The following is a 24,877-nucleotide window of genomic DNA, read 5'->3' on the forward strand; positions in this document are numbered from 1 at the left end:
TCCAGACAACATGGGCGCTTCCAACAGCAAACACGGCACCATCCGGCAGAGACCCGGAGAGAGGAAGTCCCCGGACAGGATGGATCTCATCATGGAGGACGCCTGCATCGCCTTACACCTCAGGGTCAAGCAGAAGGTGATGAAGATGTCAAATCTCCCCACCGCCGTGAGGGACAAACACATCAGCATCTTCCTGGAGAACCTGACCAGCAGTAAGGAGTTTTTCCAGTGGGAGCTGTACCAGGCGTTGCGGAGTCGACTTTCCGTAAAGTACTGGGTCAGGCTGCACACCAAGTTATTCAAGGACAGTAGCGAGAGCCTTGATATCACTGTTCGGCGTATGAACCGGCCGGAGCTAACTGCAGTGGTGGAAATACGCAAGGCTCCGGTCAACGATCGCCTAACGCTTAAGAAAGACCTGGGTCGTTTGAGCTACCTGATAGCGACAGGGAAGGTGGAGAGGGGGTATCTGGTCGTGTACGGGACATTCCCCAAGGGGTTCCAGCCGCCCGTGCTCATGATAGACAAGGACAAAATCCCCCGTTTGGCCAGTCTGGAGGACAACGCACAACAAACGTACAGTGACGACTACCTAGACAGGTCAAAGGTCAGCGTGACGGAGGACACCGATTGGTCGAAAGTTGCGGAGAGGGAGACGGTGGCCGCGGGCGTGGCCAAGTTCTCCATGGACCTCCCGGGAGTCGTCAAACTCCAGCCGGAGAAGTTCCGCATCCGCGTCTACCGCATGGTGCACCGGCCGCGGGACGGCGGGGAAGACGTGGACGACGTCACAAATCCTCCTGACGTCACGGAAGGGGTTACGTCAGCAGTGGCCACGTCAACCCCGCGAAAAGCTGGTGAACCTTCGGAAGGCGCGGGAGATGACGTGATGTCGACCCCGCGGAAAATGGAGCTAGCGCTGAGAGTTGGGACTCCCGTAGATGACGCCACGTCCACGCCGCGAAGCCTGGAGTCCCCGCAGGTGCCCGCGATGGGCTTCACGGCGGAGGAGCGGCAGGAGTTCAGGAGAGTGGGGCTGGACCTGTCTCCGCGGAAGGAGACAAGCCCCTGCATTGTAACCCACGAGCCGGAAATCGAGATCATCTCAGAATCTGACGGCGAGGCAGATTCCAAGCTTTAGATGTACACATGTAGATGTAATGAAATGTATTTCAAAGTGCTTTTTAAAAAGTAAATGTTGGTCAACTCTTATTTCCGGAAATCCATTTGAATTTCAAATTTACGTTGCGTTACGTTTACACTATTTACATTTATGCCATATAAACCAGCTTTATCAAATGATATACAGAAGGTCTCGGAATCTGAGGGCTGTTGTAGACTGAAGAAAATGGACTGTCAACCATCGACTCATTTTCGGCTTAAGCTTATTCCCAATTTTGTGCCAGATTTAAGTCTCCTATCAACTTTATTCAATTACTTTTGAACAGTGTCTACTGTTTCCTTTTCTGAACTTTCCCAAATTTCTATTGCTTGTAACATACAAAGTACTCGTTGGTGCAAAGTTGATGCGGTTTCTCTATATGCCATGTACATTCCTCAAGTAGTAAATGTAGGCTTGCATTTTTGTTATCTCTTAATGCTAGTCAACTAACGATAATGGTGATCCTAAGTTAATGTTTATTAGAAGGCATTCCGTTCATTTTTAGAATAGTTTATTGTTTTATCAACTCTTTTGAGTAACATCATAGTCTTGTCTTACATTTGTCTCCAACATTTCATAAAATAAAAATCGTTAGAGAAGTACACTTGGCTCTCAGTTTTCTTTTATCATATCTTATAAAATTGCCTTAAAAAATGTGTAATTTCAAAAACAACACAAGCTTTAAGAATAGGAGTTTATGTTGCTCCCAGACATAAATGTAAGCTGAGTGTTTGCAGCTTCTGTTGATTTCTGTGCCTGAATCATTGGTATTCCTCATCCCAAGATTGGTTCTGCCTTGAACTTAAAATGAACCTGGGACATGGTAACAAATAGATGCTCTGACCTAGGGTACACCGAGTGGTAACCACACTCCCCCCTCCCCTGTATCCGTTCAGTTGATGTTCTTTCTGCATCTCATTGAGTAGAAACTCTATTTGCTGTCACCATATGACAGGCCGTATTGTATCACCTAAGATGATGAAACTTCCTCTGTATCTTATTAAGTAGAAACTGTATTTGCTATAGCCATGACAGACTATATTGTACCACCTAAGAGGATGAAATTTCCTTCTGTATGTTATTGAGTAGAAACTCTACTAAATTTTGCTGTAGCCATGGCAGACTGTATTGTATCACTTAAGTTGATGAGGTTTTCCTTCTGTATCTTATTAAGTAGAAACTCTATCCTGTTGGCCATGACAGGCTGTATTGTATGTCTGACTGAATAAAACTTCCTCCTGTATCTTATTGGGCAGAAACTCTACCCCGTATCTATGACAGAATTTTATATCCGAAGGTGATGAGGCTTCCTTCTGTACATATCTTATAGAGTAAAAACTCTTTTCTGTGGCCATGACAGACTGTATTTCATCACCTAAGTTGATGAGGCTTCCTTCTGTATCTTATTAAGTAGAAGCTCAATCCTGTTGGCCATGACAGGCTGTCTTGTATCACCTATTATATAGTAAGATGGTGATACTTCCTTCTGTATTTGAGTAGAAACTCTGTCCTGTAACTATGACAGACTGTATTGTATAACCTAAGATGATGAGGCTTCCTTCTGTATCTTATTAAGTAGAAACTCTATCCTGTTAGCCATAACAGGCTGCCCTTTCTTGTTGACCTTTCCCAGTTGGACATGTCTCTTCCACCTCTCCTTGTTGTGTTTGGCTGCTGCTTTGATTCTATCTTCCTTTCTCTGCTCAGCTTCCTGTAAAATACAAGAAACGAAAAAACAGTCAGATACATTTGAGCACTGGACTCATTTTGAATGGCAAGACACCCATGGATTACAAAACCAAGTCATGACTTGAAAATATAGCATTTGTGCTTTAGAAACACGAAAATGACTTTGCTACAATGAAATGCTGACAGTACTGTAACTACATCTAAGTTTGTGGGGATTTAATTTTGTAGTTGAAATAAAGGGGGAGGCAAGTAGAAGACAGGACAAGCATTTTCAAGGTTTCTTTATGTTTGTGGTAAAGATGGAGAGGTCACAACAAAAACCATGAACATAAAACTACTGCAAAAGTTTCTGCATTTACAGTATGCTTGACGTTCTTGAGGCTAAACATTGCACAACCAAAGCATTATCCATGACTACTACCTTGCCCCCTTTACCAACCTTTATTCTCTGTTCTTTTTCTGCTTGTTTCTTCTTGAACTCTTGCTGCTGTTTACTGAATGCTGTGACTGTAGGCTTCTTCTTGAATCTGGTAAAAAAAAAGTGCTGTTACTTTTAACATTGCTCACACATGTTTGGCTTACAACATACCTATTCTGTACATTCTGTGTATAGAAGGAGCTCACTAGTGATTGTTGGCTATCAAAAGCTGATATTTCTTTTAAAAACTGAACATTTTAAAAGACTGTGAGAATTTTGATTATTGTGTCCAAGGTTGACTTTTTAGCAGTAAGAATTGTTGAAAACTATTTGATTTTGATGGCAACTCTCTTTGAAGGAAATCCTACCATAATTCATGAAAGAAATTAAGTACTAGTACCTTTTCTGTTCCTGCCCTTTTCCCTGTGTGTTACCATCTCCCTTTTGTTCTGAGTACCCCTCCTCCTCCCCTGCTGATCCTGCTGATCCTGTTGTTGTTGTTCCTCCCTTTTTCTTCCTCTCCTTGTTCAGCAGCTTCCTGTATTCATACATCACCTTCTTCTTTCTCCTGTCTGCAAATCCTTGGCCTGGGAGTTAACAACAGAAAATAAAAATGAAAAACTGAGATGGTAAACCAAACAAAATTTGTTATCTTACGTTGATGAAGGTTAAACTTAGTTTGACATCCAGCATGTTACTCAAGCAACTGGATAATGTTTGGATTGATTATGGAGGGTCTGCATGGTCTTTTCTGTAAGGCGTAGGCAGCCTATCTTTATTTCCTGTAACTCGTAGGGAAAACAATCTTATCTACATAATTCGTAGCAAGGTGACCAAATCTAGCATAATTGTCTTCCTTGATTTAGTGTTACAGTGTGTATATGTAGGGGGTTCTTCTGAATTCATCGTAAATCATTGTTGGGACCCCTATGCAGACCCTAATTATTGTGTCCAAAATCTTACCCAGTTGCTTGAGTAACAAAATGTTTTTTGGGGCATAATTTGTCATCTTATCATACATATCATTCATAACATTGAGTGGGAGAGACGTCATAAACTGTAGCATCCACAGTAATCCAGACAATACAATACATCACAGCTGCACAAAATGTGAATGACTTTGCATTTGGACTCTAAGCCAGGTTCTATGGTCATTGCTGATGAGAACGCACCTTTTGAGATTGAAAACAATCAAATGTTTCAATGGCTAGTAATTAATCCTTATAAGATACTTTAACAGCTATAGACATAGATCTTTTTCATTACATATGCTGCGCAGGCTTTTTACATCATACATGCATGTGTGTAGCGTAGCCCCAAAGGGACGGTATATTACACATACCGTCCCTTTGGGGCTAGTGTGTAGCGCAGATGTGTGTTCACTGGGCCTTTATTCTTACCCGTAGCGCCGGATTCTTGAACTCCCTAGATTCCCAGCGCACTTACCTGCCTTGACGGGGCGAAAAAACAGCTCCAGAAGCCCCGAGGTTATCCACAGCAGCACAAAAAAACAAAGCTCCATTTTGCCTGCTACAAACGCCCCTTTCGAGGGAGAAACGGAAAATTTTGCTCCCTGGGACGCCATGATGGCAGAAGTGCCTGCCGGGAAAATTCACACTCTATCTGTAAATATGGTAGGAGAAAAGTCGTACGGTTTCTCTCAGATTCCGGGAAAAATGTAACATCCTTAACAAACAGCATAACACATGTATCTTTTATAGCACAGCAAAGCTAAAATATTAGCCTATTTTTGCGTCAAAACTGTCAGATCTCCACTTTTACCTTATTTCACAACCCACTGACATTTTCACCCACAATGCCATTTTCCAACATGGCTGCGCCCTGGTAGTTTGGAGGCGGGTTTCGAAGGTTTTCTTTTTAAAAGTCTCCCGAGAGAGGAGCTTTCGCGTAAGGAATCATGAGGACTGTACTGATGGTGGCGGAGAAGCCGTCCCTGGCCCAGTCTATCGCCCAGATCCTCTCCGGCGGCAGTCTCAAGTCCAGGAAGGGAATCAATGGGGCCTGCTCCGTGCACGAATACACAGGTCGGTTTCGTCCACCAAAAATAAACATAGTATTGCACGACAATTGTACATAGTACAATGCATGGCAACAACTCATTGATGTCAGCGACTACTACACAAAGTACAAAATAGGTGTATACAATAAGACCTAACATCCTAATTAACATAACAAGAAGGGCTAACATAAGTCTTTGATATAGTGTTACACAATCGTGTTGGGCTAACCTCATGATCATGAGTTTCAGTATTCTTTCTAATAGCTAAAGCAGTCTTGATATATTTGCCTATCTTTGCGTTATGGCATCTTAAGAAATAAACAATAAATACCAATGGGGTGAGCGGTATATGCAGTTAATAGGAAACTCTCTAAACGCTTACTAGCAAGAGATTCTACCATGCAAAGATTGTTCAAGCCAATAATCTTGTTTAGAGAACTTTCATGTTTCAAAGATTGTTGTAAAAAAGAAGAGCAATAAAGTTATCATTTTATGAGTTGAAAATAAGCCGTTTCACAGTGATCAGAATGCATGTGTGGCGACAGGAATTATTAGGGTACTAATACAAAGGTAAAGGCCTCAAAAAAGAAAACAGTTCTTGTCTTGACCGTTGTTTCGATTTGCATAACATTACGGCCAGGCGAATTTTGTTTACATTTTATGGGCCTTTACGGTTTACCTTTGACAATGTAACGTTAATGTTATATCACCTAGAATTCGTGTCACCGTAATACATTCTGATCTAGGTGAAAGGGCTTATTATAATTATGCATAATGATGAATATGCCCATTGAGGACATCACTTTATATGAATGTATAGCTCACTACACTCAACTGCCCAAGTTTGGCAAGCCCGTGGTTGAAAAAATGACATGTTTATCTTCAGGAAAGTTCCATGGGGAGTCGGTGAAGTTCAAGATGACGTCCGTGTGCGGTCATGTGATGTCACTAGACTTCCAGGGTGTATACAACAACTGGGACAGGGTGGATCCGGTACGGTCTCATAATGTCATGAAAACCTATTTAACAGTACAGAGCTGTCTTTACTGTATAGATCAGCTGTAATTTCTTAAGTAGAGGCAAAGACATCGTGAGATCGTGTGGCGCAGAGGCAGCGTGTTTGTATCAGGACCGAGAGGTCTCGAGTTAGAATCTGACTGCGTGTCACTGATCTTGTGTCCTTGGGAAAGGCACTTTACGTGGCTTTCCTCACTTTACTCAAGTGAAAATGAGTACCTAACTTTGACTAAGGCCGTCCCTTGGATAGGACGTTAAATGGAGGTCCCATGTCTGGGGAGAGCCATACTCCAGGCATGTCAAAGAACCCCCACATGTGTGATCTTGCGGTATGAGTGGATAAAACTTACAGTCTTGTGTATGTCTTACGTACCATGCTTTCAGCCCTGAGCTTAATGAGGTTAAGCACGTATAAAGAAGAAGAAGACTCATAATATAGAGCCTTTCCTTATTCATTTGTATATTAGTCAATTTCATTATACCCAAGTGCTTTAATATAGAATTGCTGAGTCACAATGGTGTCAGACACAGGAACGGTCTATTTTACCTGAGTTTATGTTGCATTTACACATGTATCTATAGACTGCATGACTACATAAGTCTCCATTATAACTCAACAGGCTGATCTCTTCAGAGCACCAACCAACAAGAAGGAAGCTAACCCCAACCTAAAAATGCCAAAGTTTCTTGAGCTAGAGGTAAGGTTTTCCCAATTAGTCACATTAGGTGTTCTGTACTCAGTAGATGCTCACAGCCCATTTGCCGCAATTGTTAAAGTTAGCATCTGCCATAGAATTTCAGATTCCCATTCTGCTGAGGAGCATAATAGTTAGTTGTGCCCCCAAATTTTTCTATGCACTCAAATTTTTGTTAGTCGCACCAATTTTGGACATATTCCTAAAAATACATGTTTGCCCTGACTAGTATTATGTTGCTGTGCTAAAAAGAAAAAAAAAATGTCCTTTTCAGGGGAGAGGAGCAGACATCCTGGTCCTGTGGCTGGACTGTGACAAGGAGGGGGAGAACATCTGTTTTGAGGTCATTGATGCCGTCAGGCCGAGTATGAACAGGCCCAGGGGCAGGGAACAGGTAAGACATCACTTCTTTTTGTTTTCCACATCATTGGTAGCTAGCACAAGTAGCTGAGGTACTTTTGTACTATTTTGAGTACCTTAAGATGAGGGTCTGCATGCTCTTTTCCGTAAGGCGTAGACAGTCGATTTTTATTTCCCGTAACCCGTAGGGAAAACCATCTTATCTACGTACTGTAATTCGTAGCGAGGTGACCAAATCTAGCGTAATTGCCTTCCTTGATTTAGCGTAATACGTAGGGGGTTCTTCTGAATTCAGCGTAAATCGTTGTCGGGATCCCCCATGCAGACCCTCTAAGATTTTTGTAGCACAAAAAGCAACTTACTGTCAAGATCTTGAACTTGCAAAGAAAAAGGAACAATACAATACAAGTACTGTTTTGAAATACTTCTTAGCCACTACCAGTCGTGCTAGGTTATCAAAACTTGATATTGCAGTTACTGTCACTCAGTATCAGTGGTGGCATATTTTTTCCTGTGTGAATGGAATATTTTGAATATTTAGATCAAATGGCAAAACAATCATACAATGACTGCTGCTGACCAGCCATTATGTGCTGAGTGGAGTATGATTTACAATGTATTACAAGTTGATACTTATTGACACTAGGCTTCATCCCTCCCCTCTGCTTCTGGCTCTGTTGGGGGCAACCAATTCCCTAATGAAGTGCTTTAACGTTATATGTTATGACAATATACTTGTTATCTGTTCATGAGGTATTAATGCCCGTTGCAGTACATCTACCGCAGCAAGTTCAGCGCCATCACGGAGACGGACATCCGCGGCGCCATGATGCGGCTGGGGGAGCCCAACGAGAACGAGGCCATGTCGGTGGACGCCCGGCAGGAGCTGGACCTCCGGATCGGCTGTGCGTTCACCAGGTTCCAGACCAAGTTCTTCCAGGTTAGTTCAGGGGATGGTCAGGGATGGTAAGGATTCAAGTTCAGACAAATTTTATAGGAGATTGACCTCAAGGGTGTGCCTTCACAGGTTCCAGACCAAGTTCTTACAGGTTAGTTCAAGGGAAGTTCAGAAAAGAAGGACTTTCAAGACAAGACTGGGTAGGATAGAAACAAAAAGTCTAGACAAGTTCAGACAAATTCTACAGGAGCTCGGCCTCAGGATCGGCTGTGCCTTCACCAGGTTTCAGACCAAGTTCTTCCAGGTTAGTTCAAGGGATGGTAGGTGTTCAGGGGAAGATCGGGGATGGTAGGGATTCAGAAAAGAAGGACATTCAAGTCAAGACAGGGTAGGATGAAAAAAAAAAGTCTATACAAGTTCAGACAAATTCTACAGGAGCTCGGCCTGGTTTCACCAGGTTTTAGACCAAGTTCTTCCAGGTTAGTTCAGGGGATGGTTGGGTTGTTCATCGACCAGGCTTTGGAAAGGAAGGACAGGGTAGGATGAATGCTAAAAGTGTGGACAAGTTAAGACAAATTCTACAGTTCAGGGGAAGGTCAGGCTTTGGGAAGGAAGGACGTATGAAAACAACAATAAAAGGAAGTCTCTGCACAGTTCAGCTTACTCTAGTATCTCATAGACTCATACTCATAGTATACAGCTAATCTTTCATTATTGAAGCATTGAATTTCAGAAAGTGGTGTAGATGAAAGAGAAAGAAATGTGAACCACAGATTGCGCCATTCTGTTTTGAATACTGCTGTAAGTGAATAGGTGACTGACTGATAACCTTGACACACACAAACCTGTGACCTCAGACCCTTTTTTCTAGTATGACTATGACCTTGACCGTTAACCTCTTGAGTTCCAGAGGAAGTACTGTAATTCACTTTGTCTTCTCGGTACCAAACTTTCACGGTCTGAGAAAATTTAACTTCTTCTCGGAACTAAATGTTCACAATGGCAGCATGTGCACATAAAAAAAGTCTGTGAATTATTTGTTATCTCTAATGATAAGTTCACGTTACAGTCGTCACAGTGAATACCGTGAACATAAGAGTACAGTGAAAAAATCAGGAATTACAGTATATGGTAACCTTGACACACACAAACCTGTGACCTTGGACCCATGTATTCAATTATGTTGACCTTGACCCTTAACCCTTTGTGTTCCAGGGAAAGTATAGTGACCTTGACAAACATTGACCCCTAACCTCTTGTGCTCTAGGGGAAGTACGGTGACCTTGACAGCAGCCTGATCTCCTTCGGCCCGTGCCAGACCCCCACCCTGGGGTTCTGTGTGGACAGACACGACCAGATACAGTCCTTCAAACCTGAGACCTACTGGGTCATTCAGACACAGGTAACAGGCTACAGACTGGGTCATTCAAACACAGATACAAGGGGTGATCAATAAGTTCTCGGCCTAACCCAGAAACAATAAGCACAACTCAGATTTTGAAGCATAGATGTCAAGTATTAAGTCTTTTATGAATGGGTGCCAAAATTCAAATTGTTATGATCATTACTTTCCTGGCGACACCCAGTAACGGTAGGTAAGAGAGAACGAAAAAAACATGGACAATTGACCTGACCTGAGGTGTGCAGGTAAACTTGCTCTCCTGGAAAGTCAGACAACCACTTTTTTCTACTTGAAATAGGAAGGGAATCCTTATCAAACATTTTGACAATGTCCAAGGAATTTACTGCATGGAGAACTCAACCCACACATGTCTGATCACAGTTCACCCTTGGAATGCCATTTTGTTCCTAGAAAAAAACCCTGACTGTGAACAATTCACTGCTGATGTTTACTAACTCTAAGACTTATAGTTTCCAGTGTAATTTGACACTTATCAAGAATTTGTGTTTAGGTGAGTGGTAAGAACAACTCTCCCCTCTGGCTGGACTGGGACAGAGTCAGACTGTTTGACAGAGAAGTGGCCCAGACTTTCCTCAACATTGTCAAGGGGGCCAAGGAAGCAAAGTAAGTCTTGTCTAGTTCGCCTTTTTATGTATCTACTGTTGTTAAAAGAAATGTCACCATGCCACTGCAGCTCTTCTTCATCTGACTAGATAACAATAAAAGGAACAAACAAGGACATAAATACACCATCACATCATATCTGTTGGCTACACTCAACAAAACTGCACTACTACAGTTGTATATGCACTTCAGATTAAAAAAAGTGCAGTATCCAAACATACAACATAAAGGCCTTTTTTCTTTTAAAAATATGAAAAAATCACCATTCAAGTTATAGAATTGATGTATGTGAAGATAAAGAAAGTTATAATGAAAAGGTAGTTAATTAGGTTACCGTAACCAAGATTGTTGTACTTTTTCCAGAGTTGTGAGTGTGACTAAGAAAGAGAAGGCCAAGCAGCGCCCCATCGCGCTGAACACTGTAGAGTTACTGCGTGTAGCGAGCTCGTCGCTCGGGATGGCTCCCCAACACACCATGCAGGTGGCAGAGAGACTCTACACACAGGGCTACATCAGTTATCCACGTACGGAGACTACACATTATCCGGAGAACTTTGATCTGAAGTAAGTGTGTTGTGTGTGTGTGTGTGTGTGTGGGGGGGGGGGGGGGGGGGTCAGCATGGTACACACAGGGCTACATCAGTTACCCACGTACGGAGACTACTCACTATCCGGAGAACTTTGATCTTAAGTAAGTGTGTGTATGTTTGGTTTAAAAAAACACTTCTCACTAAGTCTTCTCACTAGCTATAGATGACGACTAATTGGTATTGATATTGTGGTACATACATGTATCTTTATAGTGTACTATCAAACTTACAATGCCTTTCACAGGGGTACCCTGAGACAGCAGACAGGCAACTCTTCCTGGGGACCAATAGTCCGAGAATTGTTGGACAAAGGCATGCAGAAACCAAGGTAGGGTTGCCATTCTGCCTACAATACTGTTCAAAATATAGTCACCAATGCTAAGATAACTTTTATTTTTCACCAGTGTTGTACTTGTAGGGTTTTTAGATGACTTTGTAAATGAATTTCCATAGTTTTATTTTTGCAGTATGTTTTAAACTAATGAGTAGTTGAGTGCTTTACTAGGTGTTTGGCTGTTTCTGTATGTATGTGCGATGAAGTTCATATTTGAGAAGTGTAGCAATATTTGTTTTGAAAGTTGATGCTCCATCAGAAGCACATCTCAGTGATTCTCACCCCATTGGTCCCTTTTGAATTCGTACTAACCAATCACAGGAAGGGTAGTGATGCAGGAGACCACCCTCCCATCACGCCCATGAGGTCTGCCACAGAGTCGGAGCTCGGCGGGGAGGGCTGGAGGGTGTATGAGTACATCACCAGTCACTTCATCGCTACGGTCAGTCTTCTTACTAATACATGTTCACTTCTGAAGCATGCAAGATGGAATTTGGTTTATTGCTAATAGGCCTTTCATTCAAATCCTGGAAATAGCTGAGGCTAGAGTCAGGAGAAAACTATTTTAGGGTACAGTAGGCCATGTATGGTGAATGTATATTAACAAAAAAGATTTTGCTGAGAAATTTAGGTAGATATTAGATGGATATATAGACAGACAGACAAAGCAAAAAAATTAGGACCATATGAATATAAAAACTTCAACTATAAGAGCTGCTAAAGATTTAAGTATTTCTCATAGTAAGGTGAATAACTTTTAGACCCTCAAAAAGAATTCTATCAAAGAGATCGTTTTTGAAAAAAAAAAATAATAATCTTGAAAGAAATAGTTACGTACATTTCAAAATACGATTTTATCATTGTCATATTGGTGTTATTTTTTACTGTTTGTTACGCACAAAGATACATGTATCTAAATTGAAATGACTCTATATTTTTTACTTTTGTGAAACGTTATTTTTCCCCAGGTGTCAAAAGACTGTAAGTACCTGCAGACCACAGTGAAGTTTGACGTGGCTGGAGAGAGCTTCAGCGTGACGGGGAAGACTCTGATTGACGCAGGCTACACGGCAGTCATGCACTGGCAGGGCATCTCAGCTGAGGAGAGTGTGCCGCACTTCGACAAGGGGGATGTCTGCACTGTTAACGAGGTACTGATTAACAAAAAAAGTTTTTTTTTTTCTAAATTGAACCCTAAAGCCTGGTCTTACGCAGCTGGTACGTATTGTAAAAAAACTGGTGTGTTAAGGCCTAAAGGCAGTTTACCAGTTGTGTTTGTTTGTATTGCATAACCTGTAAACTGCCTTTAGGCATAACACGAAGTTTGGAACCATAAGTACAAGCTGTGTGAGACCAATTTTTAGGTTTGATCCATCCACATCAGGGAAGACCTCTTCTATTTTCGGAAAGTGTGATGGAATCTCTTACATGCTAAAGGTTTGTGTCTAAAGTGTCCATGCATGCCATGTTGGGGACTACTGATGCTACGTTAGCAGAGTTAAGGCAGGTGTAGTTTCAATGTTGTGACATATTTCCCACAGGTGAAACTAGCTGAGAAACAGACGAGTCCCCCAGACTACCTAACAGAGGCAGAGCTGATCAGTTTGATGGAGAAACATGGCATCGGTACAGACGCCAGCATACCTGGTGAGGTCGCTGCTGCCTGTTTTATTAACAGCATTAAAACGTAATGAACTATGTAATAATCTTCTGTGAAGTGTAATTCAAAACACTGACAGTTAAACTGAATTTTGCTGTTTCCAGTCCACATCAACAACATCTGCCAGAGGAACTACGTGACGGTGGGAGGGGGGCGGAAACTGATCCCCACTCCGCTGGGCATCGTACTGGTGCACGGATATCAGAAGGTGAGGGGGAGGGAGTTGTTTTCCGGAGCTGCGCAGAAAGTGCACGGTGCCTACCCTTAGCCTGTTTCTTTTAGATAATTTTTTTCCCTGGGCAAATTTCGATCACAAAGGTCTATATTTCTGCAAGAGTGACTGAAGCATGTATATTTTTAAAATCTTGCCAAAAATTGTGACCTTTGGCATGCTTTGACCTATGAGTGACCTTCATATTCATCACTGGCACATGGACTGATCCATTAGGGGAGGGGGTGCAATCCTGACATCATGACAATCATCTGGCTGTAGGTCGTTAAAATGCCGGAGTTGAACTCGGGCTTTTTGAACCAAAACAACCTAACAAATCCAGCTTTGCAGTGGGGGTAAAGACTTGAGGTTTGAAATGTAGGTAAATGTGTTTTTAAGTGATTGTTTGACATGGCTTAACCATGTAGGGAATGGGCAATTCGATTTAGCAGCCCCTCCCCTGAACTGAATGAAGTGAAATGTATATATTAACCCATCCTCAACTTTTCTATTGTTAGATGTGGTAAATCATGTCTCAACATTATCAAGAAGTATATTTTGACCCCATTTGGGGAATGTGGGAGCATTGTTGTGCCTGTTTTTTGTCAAAAGTGTGATACCATTGCAATATCCATTATGTACATATAGAGCAGTGTGGAAATGGATGATCAAAGCTGTCAGAAGTGGCTGGGAGAGCTTAGATGAGTGCAAATGTGGTATGGAGTTATTGAAAATGATGGACTAAGTGATTCATTTAGGTTTATACCATACTATTCTTACTCAATGAAGACCTATCAATCAAAAAGTGCCTGCCTGGGACTCCCCCCCCCCCCCCCAGCACACAGATATGGTCATTTTAGAGTTTACAGAAGCCAAAACAAGAGGTTGTATTGCCTGATTTGTCCTAAATGTAGTACTGGCTAGTACTCCAAGTCAAATAAAAAGGATTTGGTGTATGCATGAACTTCCCAGGTGTTTATTTTGGTCTTTTTGTATGTACATGTTGTGGTTTTGCTGGTAAGGTACCTGATATAAAAGTTGTAAAAACAAGAAAAATTTCTATTGCAAAGTTGAAATTTTACATCAAAGTAGTAGAACAGGATATGGTGAGTGCTAATTGACAGTTGTAATCAGACAAGCAACATTGAAATTTGAGAAAAGTCATGTGATCTTAGCAGTGACTGCCCCAGTGACATACAAGTTACAGCATAGGGCCCATTGGCAGGGTATGGTTCTGGCTCTCAATTCCCAAGGGAACGATCAATGAACTTCATATTTTGGGAATATCATCACACCCCCTCAGTGTTTCAGCCAGGGGGGTAGAGATCTCTCAATCACCTTGCTTTGCTACCTGTAAGGGGAGGGAGTTGTTTTCCGGAGCTGCGCAGAAAGTGCACGGTGCCTACCCTTAGCCTGTTTCTTTTAGATAATTTTTTTCCCTGGGCAAATTTCGATCACAAAGGTCTATATTTCTGCAAGAGTGACTGAAGCATGTATATTTTTAAAATCTTGCCAAAAATTGTGACCTTTGGCATGCTTTGACCTATGAGTGACCTTCATATTCATCACTGGCACATGGACTGATCCATTAGGGGAGGGGGTGCAATCCTGACATCATGACAATCATCTGGCTGTAGGTCGTTAAAATGCCGGAGTTGAACTCGGGCTTTTTGAACCAAAACAAACCTAACAAATCCAGCTTTGCAGTGGGGGTAAAGACTTGAGGTTTGAAATGTAGGTAAATGTGTTTTTAAGTGATTGTTTGACATGGCTTAACCATGTAGGGAATGGGCAATTCGATTTAGCAGCCCCTCCCCTGAGGGGGGGAATTATTTCTGTCAAAACTTCTATCTGTAGCTAGATGATTTGATGATAATTTCAGTCTGTTTTTTGTGACCTTTTGCAAAATAATGACACCACAAATGTGTGTTTTGTTCTATTCTTCTTCTTCTTCTTCGTCGCGTCATCACTAAACTTTCCTTGTCCAATTCTATTACTAATGTGCTATAGAGTTGCAAATTTATATGTAGAACACCACAAGAAATAAACCTTTCTCCTTCACTATCACTTATGTCCCTTATGTATTCCCTGTTTTTCTCTCCAGATAGACCCAGAGCTAGTGCTCCCCCACATGCGGTCAGCAGTAGAGACCCAGCTGAATCTGATAGCACAGGGAAAGGCTGACTATATGTACAACACATAAGTCTAAATACCTCACATGTATTATACTGATAGATGTTTATTCCTTCCAGATTGACCCAGAGCTTGTGCTGCCCCACATGCGGTCAGCAGTGGAGACCCAGCTAAACCTGATCGCCCAGGGGAAGGCGAACTACAACGCCGTCTTGCAGCACGCCCTGGACATCTTCCGGCTCAAGTTTCACTACTTCGTGGACTCGGTCTCGGACATGGACCAGCTGTTCGAGGTGACTTTCTCACCGCTGGCAGCCAGCGGGAAGCCTCTGTCAAGGTAAGATTGCGTGGCGTAATCGGGAGCGCGTAGGGCTCAGGCCCAAGAGGTCCTGGTTCAAAACTTGCCATGTCACTGATCTTGTCCCCTTGGGAAAGGTACTTTACACGGCTTTCCTTACTTCACTCAGGTAAAAAATGAGTACCTACATTTGTAGCTTCAGCTCTGTGTTTGAGATCCTGTGTTTGGGGAGAGCCGCAACCCACGCAAGTGAAAGAACCCACTACACGTCTCGAAAAGAGTAGGGTTCTTCCCGGTGTGATTGGATCAATCCATTCAAGCTAAATGGGGTAGGGAATTTCCTGAGCAGCTTCGTAACCCCTGCCTTGCCTATTGGGTCAATTAGTCGAACTTAGCAAAGCTCAATGTTTCTGACTTGGGGAGAAGAGATGCTGCCACAGTGAGTGAGTTCTTGTGCCTAGAAGTGGTTAATGGCCTTGAGTAAACTCGTTAAAAAAAAAGGTATTGATGAAAGGACATGAACAGAATATCATCGTTGATTATTATGTTCCTTTTGGATGTGAATTGTAAAGCCTGAGATCCTATGTTTGAGGAGAGCTGCACCTATTAACATCCCACAACGTTAAAAAAAAAAAGTGGGGTCCTTTCTGGTGTGAGTGGTCAAAAACCTACAGTGTAATGGCCGTCTCTGGGGCAATTATCGTAAGTTATGACTTAAGGCCTGCTACTGTACCAAAGAAAGTAGCAAGGGGCCCCAATATCTGATATTTGTTTGATACTGGTCAAGGCATATCCTTATAAACTCATACCAAATTTCATAACAATTACAGCTTCTGTATCTGTATCTATATCCGCCCTTCAATATAACACACCAGCTTTGCCGGCAAGCGGTGCGGCAGCAGCTGGTTATATTACACTGAACGATCTGTCACACCTAACTTTTGCACATGTATCTGCAAGCTTTCTTTAAAACCATCCAGCGAAGATGCCCCTACTGTGCTTGGTGATAACAAATTCCACTGTACGATCACAGTCCTGAGAAAATACAGATTTTTGAACACATCAATCCCTGTTGCTAAAGCACAAATAAGTGCTACTTTTTGGCCAAGGAAATAAAACATTTACTTGTGTTTTTGCTGCAGATGTGGGAAGTGCCGCAGGTTCATGAAGTACGTCCAGGCCAAGCCCAGCCGCCTGCACTGCGCCACGTGTGACGAGACCTACAACCTCCCGCAGGGCGGGACCGTCAAGCTGTACAAGGAGATCAAGTGTCCTCTGGACGACTTCGAGCTGGTGCTGTTCTCCACAGGGTCAAAGGGCAAGGTGAGAGGGCAAAGGGCATGGGTTAGGATGTATGATTATTGAGAAAGGTAAAGATTCAGTAAATGTAAAAATTTTAATTAAAAAAGACAAATCAAGCTGTACAAGGAGATCAAGTGTCCTCTGGACGATTTCGAACTGGTGTTGTTCTCCACGGGGTCAAAGGGCAAGGTGAGAGGGAGGGCAAAGGGTATGGGTTAGGATGTACAAGGAGATCAAGTGTCCTCTGGATGATTTCGAACTGGTGCTGTTCTCCACGGGGTCAAAGGGCAAGGTGAGAGGCCAAAGGGTATGGGTTAGGATGTACATTCATCAAGGAGATCAAGTGTCCTCTGGATGATTTCGAACTGCCCTTGCCAAACTGGTCTGGAATGCCGCTTTAAGGCCAGAAACATTATACCAGCATTAAGGCCAGCATAAGGCACTTTAACATGGTGGTTTCGCGCCTATTATAGCTGTCCATGTACCCCTCCCTCAACTGTCAGCCAGGCAGAGCCTTGAGCCAATTAGTGAGCATTACAAGAGCATTAATGCTCTCTGCCACAGCTATTAGTCACAGTTGACCCTTATATTAACAAGTGGTACATGGGTTAATCCCCAGCCACCTTAGCATTGTTTTCCTGTTGGAAACTAGATAGTGACTACAAAGGCCCAGGGTCTCTGACAATGGGATTGGGAGGAAGGAAAGTAGTTTGCAGTAATCATGCACTTGTTTACATGTAATGTATGTTTTCCTTGTAGTAATGCTTGGCAAATTTGGTCTTAGGAACAACTTACTACCATGGTCCTCTTAGAAACCCCAGGGAGTCTGCAGGTTTGAAATGGAGTGCAAGCCTGCAGCTGGCATGGGTTTGTTTACATTATGGTTGATAGTTCAACGTGGGTTACAAGATGAAAAAAATGTTTATTGTTATACCTCTTTGACTTGTCGAAGCAAACATGCATGTCAGGGATTTTAACTACATATGTATACAGTATAGACTAGCTTGATAGTGTTAAGTGTCAGATAAATTATAATTAATTCATTCCTTTCAATGGTTTCCTCAGACAGGAACCACTATTGTGCCCCAGGAACCACTATAATTGTAACTACAGTAACTGTTAACCCCTAACTGGAAATTCAGGAAAATCTATTTGGTTTCAGCCCACTTACTTCTAAAGTAGATTTCACTACTGAGTGTAAAGAGGGCAAACAGTTGCCTTTGTTCAGCACACTTCTTCGTTCTTAGATTGACTATAGTTCAGACATATATGCTAGTGGCTGTACTAGGCCAGTCACATGACTCAGCCCTAGGTATGTCACATGATACCCTCCAAGATTCTGGGCCAGGCCAGGCCAGGCTATGTACAAGTAACAGAGCAGGGGAGGCTAGGTACCTAGAAGGGGGTTTCATGCAGCCTGTACATGGGCTTTCTATATACAGCTATTAGGTACAGGTATGGCAAGGTTTGACTAGGTATGTAGAATACAGAAAATAGAAACAAGCATCATTGACACAGATAGCTACACTGACCCACATCTGTCACCATTGGTGTCTGGACTTGAGGATCTCCCTAATTCCCTAATTACATGGCTCATCTGGCAGAACTAACTTAAACAAACACAGGATACTACTCCACTACAGGAGGTCATGTCTGTATACTTAGCTGATCATTCCTGGTGCTTCTATGAATTGCAATGAGTGGAGAAGTTTTTTGTCTTCAATATTACTAAATATTAGTTGTGGTTCCATTTTGCATGTGCTTTCTGAAATCTTACATTGCAAGTGTAGGGAAGACACAATTGCATCTTCTATAAGACAATTCCCGAGAGCTGCACACAGGCATACAATGTATGTTGAAGTGCTCTATTGATCAATAGTCCTTCATTTACTTAGACTACTAAAACTATTGTTGAAATGAGTCCTCTTTAGTTTACTTAACTGTCACATTGAGTAGGACTTACAATTCCCACAACTCTGTTTTTTTATACTGACATTGACAATGGCCCACAGACCCCTCCATCTATGTCCAGTATCTGAACAACAGCAAGAGAGACTCTAGTTTTGACTTTTGGAAGAGATGGGACTAGTTCCTACCTAAAGCCAAGCCTAAGAGCTTTCAGTGTTTGTTTTAGAAGAACTTCAGTAAGGAGCCATCGCTACTTGGGACACAACAGCCAGTGAAAGGCCTATGTGCATGTAGTTCCTGGTAATCAATCACTCTAGGAGAAGAGCCTGGCTGCAGCTGGGCAGAAGGTGTTCTGGCCTTATCTGTGGGGCTAACTTTGTGTAGCATATCAATTATCCACGCACTGCATGCAAGGGGCCAAGCATCATGTACCCCTTTGACACAGTCCTGTTTTTCTCTTCTTCAGTTTTCAACTTGTATACTTGTAAGCTGTCTTTTTCTTAAGTTGAATATAAAGTTACCTATTCATAACAGACCAATCCATATAAAAGTGAACTTGAGACATAACCAAGTCCTTATTGGAGGAGCTTACAAGTGGAGTACCCTGACAGACCACCTGACATGGTCTAACAAGTAACAGGTCACCTGACTTTCTTACTCCTGACCACCATCTAACCACCACTGGCCAACCAAGCTCCCACACCACCATTCCACTTGTACTTGGGCCCACAAAACATGATAAAATGCACTGTTCATGTTGGTAGCACATTGATGAATTGTGACATTTCAGTTATCAGCTGAATGAATACTTCAAGCACAGATGAACTCTAAACAGCTGTGTCAATTTCAAATCTAACAAAGCATATTAGCATGAAAAGTGTCTTAAATCTATTCAAAGTCAAACCGACAGTTTTTATGAACAGCTTAAATTACAAAATTGTGAATCAATACACTTTGAAAAGGTTATCGTAACATGAAACTCAGAGATTGACACATGTCATTATGCTGTCAGAGATGAATGAAATTTTCATTTTCTCGTAGTAAATAGATATATCGTACGGTAATATATCACTGCTACATTGTACATGAACATGTGCACTGTACAACTGATTTTACAGGTACAGGACCAGTATAACGCCTTATGTGCTGTCAGAATGGATATAGGTAGTACCGGAAAAATTTCAACAGAGTAGCCTATTCTGTCTTTGTTTATTTAGACTTATGCCATCATTCTAAACCTAATCACCTTCATCTTAAGAAATAGCCTGATACAGGTCCCTATCTGTCTGTTCTGAATTCAGCGTAAATCGTTGTCGGGGCCCCCCATGCAGACCCTCTTTCCTTAATGCCCAGCCAGACAATGTTTTTGTCTTTTTTCAAGTGCTAACTTTTTATATAATTTAGTGGTTAAAATAGATGTACATTTTATAAGTCTAAAGACAAGCTTACATGTGAGTGTAAGTACATAATGATAGTATGAATCACTGTTTCATTTGGTCTGACTTGATTTTGTTCTCAAAGAGACTTGCTTTTGCTTTTCTCCACATTTCCAGGGCAGCTTGTGTCACAGCAGGACATGAGGTGAAAGGAAATATGGTTGACCTTTTAGTGACCAGTGCACTGATAGGCAATCCCCTGATGGAGTCCCAGGGAAACATCCACAAACTCTCTACCCAATGATACATTTTAGATGGCCCTCATACATGTAACTTCATGAGAAACATTTTGTTAACTTATCAGGGTTTTGTGTCTGACTCATTTCTTAGTTCAAATTCAAAGTTATGACATGGCAGTCACTTCTTGAAAACAGCAAAAATGTTCATGGCATTCTTCCTAGATTTTTTCTTGGCACAGTCTGATGGCAGGTTTGTAGAACACACCCTCCCTCATTGTGCCATTAATTCTGGCCTACTAGAAGGTTTATTTTGCCTAAATCACATAGTTTCATTGTCTTTGAAGAGAAGTAGAAGTAGAAGTAGGACCGGGAGAAATGTCCTGGAAACAGATCCTGTTTCAGGCACATGTGTTTTGGAAGGGTGGCAAGATAAGTACTCCTGAGGCATAATGTGGCGTGACCACCCCCACTAGCTAGCTGTCAGGGGTGGGGTACTGGCCTCTCCTGCACTCAGGGAAAGACCCAGATGATGAGTGATGATTAATGGGCCCGGCCTCAACTCGGCATTAATGCAATGTCCAGTGGGAAACAACTTAGTGCGGGGTTAAGGCTGAAAATGCTCTGTTGAGGAGCGTATAATGCGGCCTTAAAGCCACACTACAGACCAGTTTGGCAAGGGTGGTGTTCTCCACGGGGTCAAAGGGCAAGGTGAGAGGGAGGGCAAAGGGTATGGGTTAGGATGTACAAGGAGATCAAGTGTCCTCTGGATGAGTTTGAATTGGTTATGTTCTCCACGGGGTCAAAGGGCATTGTGAGAAGTAATGATTTAGTCTAGTGACCTTCAGGTTGTTGGGGGGACAAATTCAAGGGCTTTTCTATCTCTTGCTATGGATTTAAGTCTTTCCAGCAAGTTTAGGGTTATCCACTCTACAGTGTTGTGTTGGCAAAGGGCTTTAAAAGCTCCTTTGTGCAGGGGGAATTATGTTTTAATGAAAAATGATAAGAGTTAGTTTTTACGATTGATTGATTGATTTTTTTGTTCATATGCCAATACTTTATCAATCTTCCGGGTCGGTGGTTGAAAATATGTCTTCCAAGGTAAAGCTAAAGTTTTAGCTGTATTAATGAACAAACTTCATGTAAGGGCATCATTTATCATTTGGTAATTACCATGCATAATTTGTTGCCCCCTCCACCTCATCTCTGTTTCAGACCTACCCCCTGTGCCCCTACTGCTTCAACCACCCCCCCTTCCCAGACATGAAGAAGGCTATGGGGTGTAACCAGTGCACACACCCCACCTGCACCCACTCCCTCATCAACAATGGAGTGGCCCAGTGTGTGGAGTGTGAGGATGGGGTGCTCGTCATGGACCAGACGTCAGCACCCAAGTGGAAAATGGCCTGCAACAAGTAAGGATTTGTTTGTTTGTTTGTTTGAACCTTTGTTTATAAAAAAAAATAAAGGATGGATGACTAAACTGAACTGAATTCTTAAAAGCTCAAATTGGCTTAAAGACTGCTTTTCATTGAGGTCATGAGGGTTAGACCAAATATATAACAGAGATACAGTTTACATCATTTAAAGTCCTAATGAATCTTACAAATGTACAAGTCTGTATGCACAATTTTTACATAGTATTACATGGTACAAAATACATGAACTGGATGAATTGGAGGACATTTATACGTGATAAATGTAAGATCTACACTGTGTGGAGTGCAAGGGTAGGGTAGGGTAATTGTCTTGGACCAGACATCTGCACCCAAGTGGAAAATGGCCTGCAACAGGTAAGCATGAATTCGAGGACATTTACGCTTGATGAATGAAAGATACGCACTGGAGCAAGGCTGTCTCCAGGACCCATTCTTCTGTCCCGGGACAGAAATTTGCTTGTTGGGACGGAAAATAATTTTACCCCATCTGTCCCAAAAATTACATGAAACTGTTGAAAATTTACTTTTATAAGCTTACAAAGACATATTTAACCAGGAAAATCAACAACATTGGCTCATAAACAATGAGTGGGACAGGAAAAAATTAAAGCTGGAGACAACCCTGCACTGGAGAGTAAGGGTAGGCTAGGTTGCTGGTCATGGACCAGGCATCTGCACCCAAGTGGAAAATGGCCTGCAACAAGTAAGGCCATGTTGATTTGATTTTATGATTGATATCCTCTGGGAACCCGGCCAAACTGCATGGTGTGAATGTTTTGCCAAAAAAAAGTTGCTTTCTTTCATTATAAAATCTACAATGTCATGTACTGTACATCTGTGACTGGTCATGCCTGTATAACACATGACTGAACAGCGTACCAACCAATGGATTCTTTATTGTAACAGTTCTTTCACATATTCTTGTTTGACTTTGGGACTGACTTTGGCATTCTATGACATTAGTACCCATTGAAAAAATTTGGTTGTTGCAATTTACAGCATATATTTGCTACTTTTGTAGCTGCTTTGTATGATTTACAGTATGGTTAAAAATCTTTTTTTTGAAACGGTCAAAAAATTACAGCCAGATTTCACACATGATGAATACAAGATACCATTTGTGTGGAGTGTGAGAGTATTCTAGGGTGCTGGTTCAAATGTCCACTTGGAAAATGGCCTGTAGCAAGGAAGGGCCCAGTCGCATTTGCCACATGATTGTAGCTGTACAGTAGACATACAACATCTCATGTGTCTTCTATCCATATTGTATATCTTAGAATCTATGTGTCAGATTTGTCAATGAAGGTTAGACATCCAGGTAAAAAGCCAATTGCCAAACAGAAGTCACTCGAGCCACAAAATCAAAGTGCTTTGAACTGAAATGAATTGCACAGTACCTTCCCTTGACTTGCCTTGTACGTTTATGTATTTTCAGGTGTAACGTTGTAATCAACGTGTTTGAGAACGCCCACAAGGTAAATGTGTCGGCCTCAGAAGACTGCGAAGAGTGTGGAGCCTCCATTATTGATGTGGACTTCAATAAGGTATGCTTATGTGTCATTCAAGAAATTTCAGAAATTTGGCAAGTTTACAAAGTCACTCTGACAATCTTAAAGAGCAATTACAATTCTCTTAAAATTACAAGAAACCTTACAATTTTTAAATAGTTAGCTACTTTCAATACCTACTCATACATAGAATATGCAGTACTACTGGAAAAAGCATTTTTTCTTTTTCTTTACGTTGTAACATCAGTATACTTGTCAGTATTTGTATGGGCTGCATTATCATTATACTTGATTAGAAAAAAAAAAAACACTTGGTATTTTCTACCCCCACCTCCACATTGGAAGGGGGAGAGATGCAGCATTCTGTCACGGGGGTGGGAGTGCTATTATTGCCTAAGTCCCAAGTGCTGAAAAGTTCCATACATGCATTGTAGGCCTCCTAGTAGTAGTATAGAACTGTAACTAACACTTGGTATTTTCTACTCCCATCTCAGGCCAAGTCACCACTAGAAGGGGGAGAGACACAGCACTCCGGGTGCATCTTCTGCGACCCCATCCTCACACCTCTTATCGAGAAGCACTACGCGGCCACCAGACACCCAAAGTTCAAGGGGGGAGGGGGTCGAGGTCGTGGGCGGGGCCGGGGGAGGGGCAGAGGGCGTGGGAGGGGGAAACCCAAGAACAAGATGGACCAACTGGCAGCATACTTTGTGTAAAGCCTCAGTCACACAGTCAAAGAGCTTCCACCATATTTAGGTTTTTTAGTTTTGTTTATTTGTTATTTTTAGGCACACAGTATTTCATGGCCTATGTACAGAGTGACAATAGATTCTCCAAAACTTGCTCGTAGAGAAAACGCCCGAGTGGGACAAGAGCCTAACTGTGTTATTCCCAGACACCAGGAGGCGAGCTGCAATGGAATGTGTCAGCTTACGCCTCCTGACATCAAATGTATTAACATTGTATCTGCACAGAGTCAGCTGTTACTGCTGGACCTGTATTTGTTTATTTCTCGTTTTATTTTGTAAAAATCTTATTAGTCATAGTTGCTGATCACCATGCAGAAGGTGGCTGAATGGAAAAAAAGATCACGAGTATATCAATTTGTGTTTCGAAATTACGTATATATTACAAATTTTGTACTTGACAATATTTGCTGATCTATACTGAAACATGTAAATATAAAGTTTTTCAGTAGTACATGTGTGGTAGTATAATATAATTGCAGTGCAAGTCCAGATACTAATAGTGCTAACTTAAAGTATATTACAAATTCATGCCCGACGGCCAACTGAAAGTACATGTAACATATAGTAATTATGAGTGAAAATTGAATGATATCAAGAACTAGTTCCTACATTATACTACATTCTGAAATATACGTAGTCTTGGTAGTTAAACCAGTCAGAATTGCCCTGAGAATGGTGACAGACGGTCACAGAAACGTCGGAGAAAATAAAATTGTGGTTGTTTAAAAGAGTCTCTTTATCCGTCCTGTCATCAGCAGTGAAAGAAACTGTCCATTGTCATTAAACATATTATGACAATGGCTGCTGTCTTTTAGAACCTACATAGAACGTAATGTTGTCTCAGGTTG

The 24,877-nt window shown here is 41.9% G+C and overlaps 3 protein-coding genes across 4 annotated transcripts in view; 2 read left to right on the plus strand and 1 right to left on the minus strand.

Annotated features, from left to right (window-relative positions):
* LOC118413215 overlaps nucleotides 1–1,376 on the plus strand; it is a 6,338-nt gene extending 4,962 nt beyond the window's left edge. The window contains exon 2 of the mRNA XM_035816438.1: nucleotides 6–1,376. Within this exon, the coding sequence (XP_035672331.1) occupies nucleotides 11–1,141 (1,131 nt within the window). The 5' untranslated portion in view covers nucleotides 6–10 and the 3' untranslated portion in view covers nucleotides 1,142–1,376. The remainder of the gene's footprint in view (nucleotides 1–5) is intronic.
* A 1,298-nt stretch (nucleotides 1,377–2,674) lies between these two features.
* Nucleotides 2,675–4,854, minus strand: LOC118413029 (thyroid transcription factor 1-associated protein 26 homolog). The gene is made up of 4 exons (XM_035816158.1): nucleotides 4,716–4,854; nucleotides 3,670–3,856; nucleotides 3,291–3,378; nucleotides 2,675–2,873 (listed from the first exon to the last, which is right to left on the minus strand). Exons 1-4 carry the CDS (start codon nucleotides 4,852–4,854, stop codon nucleotides 2,703–2,705), a joined length of 585 nt encoding a protein of 194 aa, XP_035672051.1. The 3' UTR covers nucleotides 2,675–2,702.
* Nucleotides 4,855–5,092: 238 nt separating this feature from the next.
* On the plus strand, nucleotides 5,093–24,759 carry LOC118413211 (DNA topoisomerase 3-beta-1-like). 2 transcript variants are annotated; one of them, XM_035816434.1, is made up of 19 exons: nucleotides 5,093–5,314; nucleotides 6,176–6,282; nucleotides 6,927–7,004; nucleotides 7,276–7,395; nucleotides 8,134–8,301; nucleotides 9,527–9,661; nucleotides 10,173–10,285; nucleotides 10,649–10,796; nucleotides 10,924–10,976; nucleotides 11,120–11,203; nucleotides 11,531–11,651; nucleotides 12,178–12,360; nucleotides 12,751–12,856; nucleotides 12,974–13,077; nucleotides 15,333–15,550; nucleotides 16,654–16,834; nucleotides 21,549–21,748; nucleotides 23,208–23,316; nucleotides 23,775–24,759. In XM_035816434.1, the coding sequence occupies exons 1-19, from the start codon at nucleotides 5,188–5,190 to the stop codon at nucleotides 23,994–23,996; spliced, it is 2,577 nt and encodes an 858-aa protein (XP_035672327.1). In that variant the 5' UTR covers nucleotides 5,093–5,187; the 3' UTR covers nucleotides 23,997–24,759. The 2 variants fall into 2 exon arrangements, with proteins under 2 accessions (XP_035672327.1, XP_035672326.1); XM_035816433.1 differs by lacking the exon at nucleotides 10,924–10,976 and having other exon boundaries at nucleotides 5,095–5,314; nucleotides 10,649–10,849.
* The last annotated feature ends 118 nt before the right edge of the window (nucleotides 24,760–24,877 follow it).

The sequence above is a fragment of the Branchiostoma floridae genome, chromosome 4 (assembly GCF_000003815.2).
Source record: "Branchiostoma floridae strain S238N-H82 chromosome 4, Bfl_VNyyK, whole genome shotgun sequence".
Taxonomy (NCBI): Eukaryota; Metazoa; Chordata; class Leptocardii; order Amphioxiformes; family Branchiostomatidae; genus Branchiostoma; species Branchiostoma floridae.

Bases quoted from the DNA above. Each gene is read 5' to 3' on its own strand.
- LOC118413029 (XM_035816158.1), bottom strand. From the start codon at position 4,854: ATGGCGTCCCAGGGAGCAAAATTTTCCGTTTCTCCCTCGAAAGGGGCG. The intron at 3,857-4,715 runs GTAAGTGCGCTG...GTTAACTCCCAG, and splicing joins TTTTCGCCCCGTCAAGGCAG to GCCAAGGATTTGCAGACAGG. The intron at 2,874-3,290 runs GTTGGTAAAGGG...TGTATTTTACAG, and splicing joins AAAAAGAACAGAGAATAAAG to GAAGCTGAGCAGAGAAAGGA.
- LOC118413211 (XM_035816434.1), top strand. From the start codon at position 5,188: ATGAGGACTGTACTGATGGTGGCGGAGAAGCCGTCCCTGGCCCAGTCT. The intron at 7,396-8,133 runs GTAAGACATCAC...TGCCCGTTGCAG, and splicing joins GGCCCAGGGGCAGGGAACAG to TACATCTACCGCAGCAAGTT. The intron at 23,317-23,774 runs GTATGCTTATGT...CTCCCATCTCAG, and splicing joins TTGATGTGGACTTCAATAAG to GCCAAGTCACCACTAGAAGG.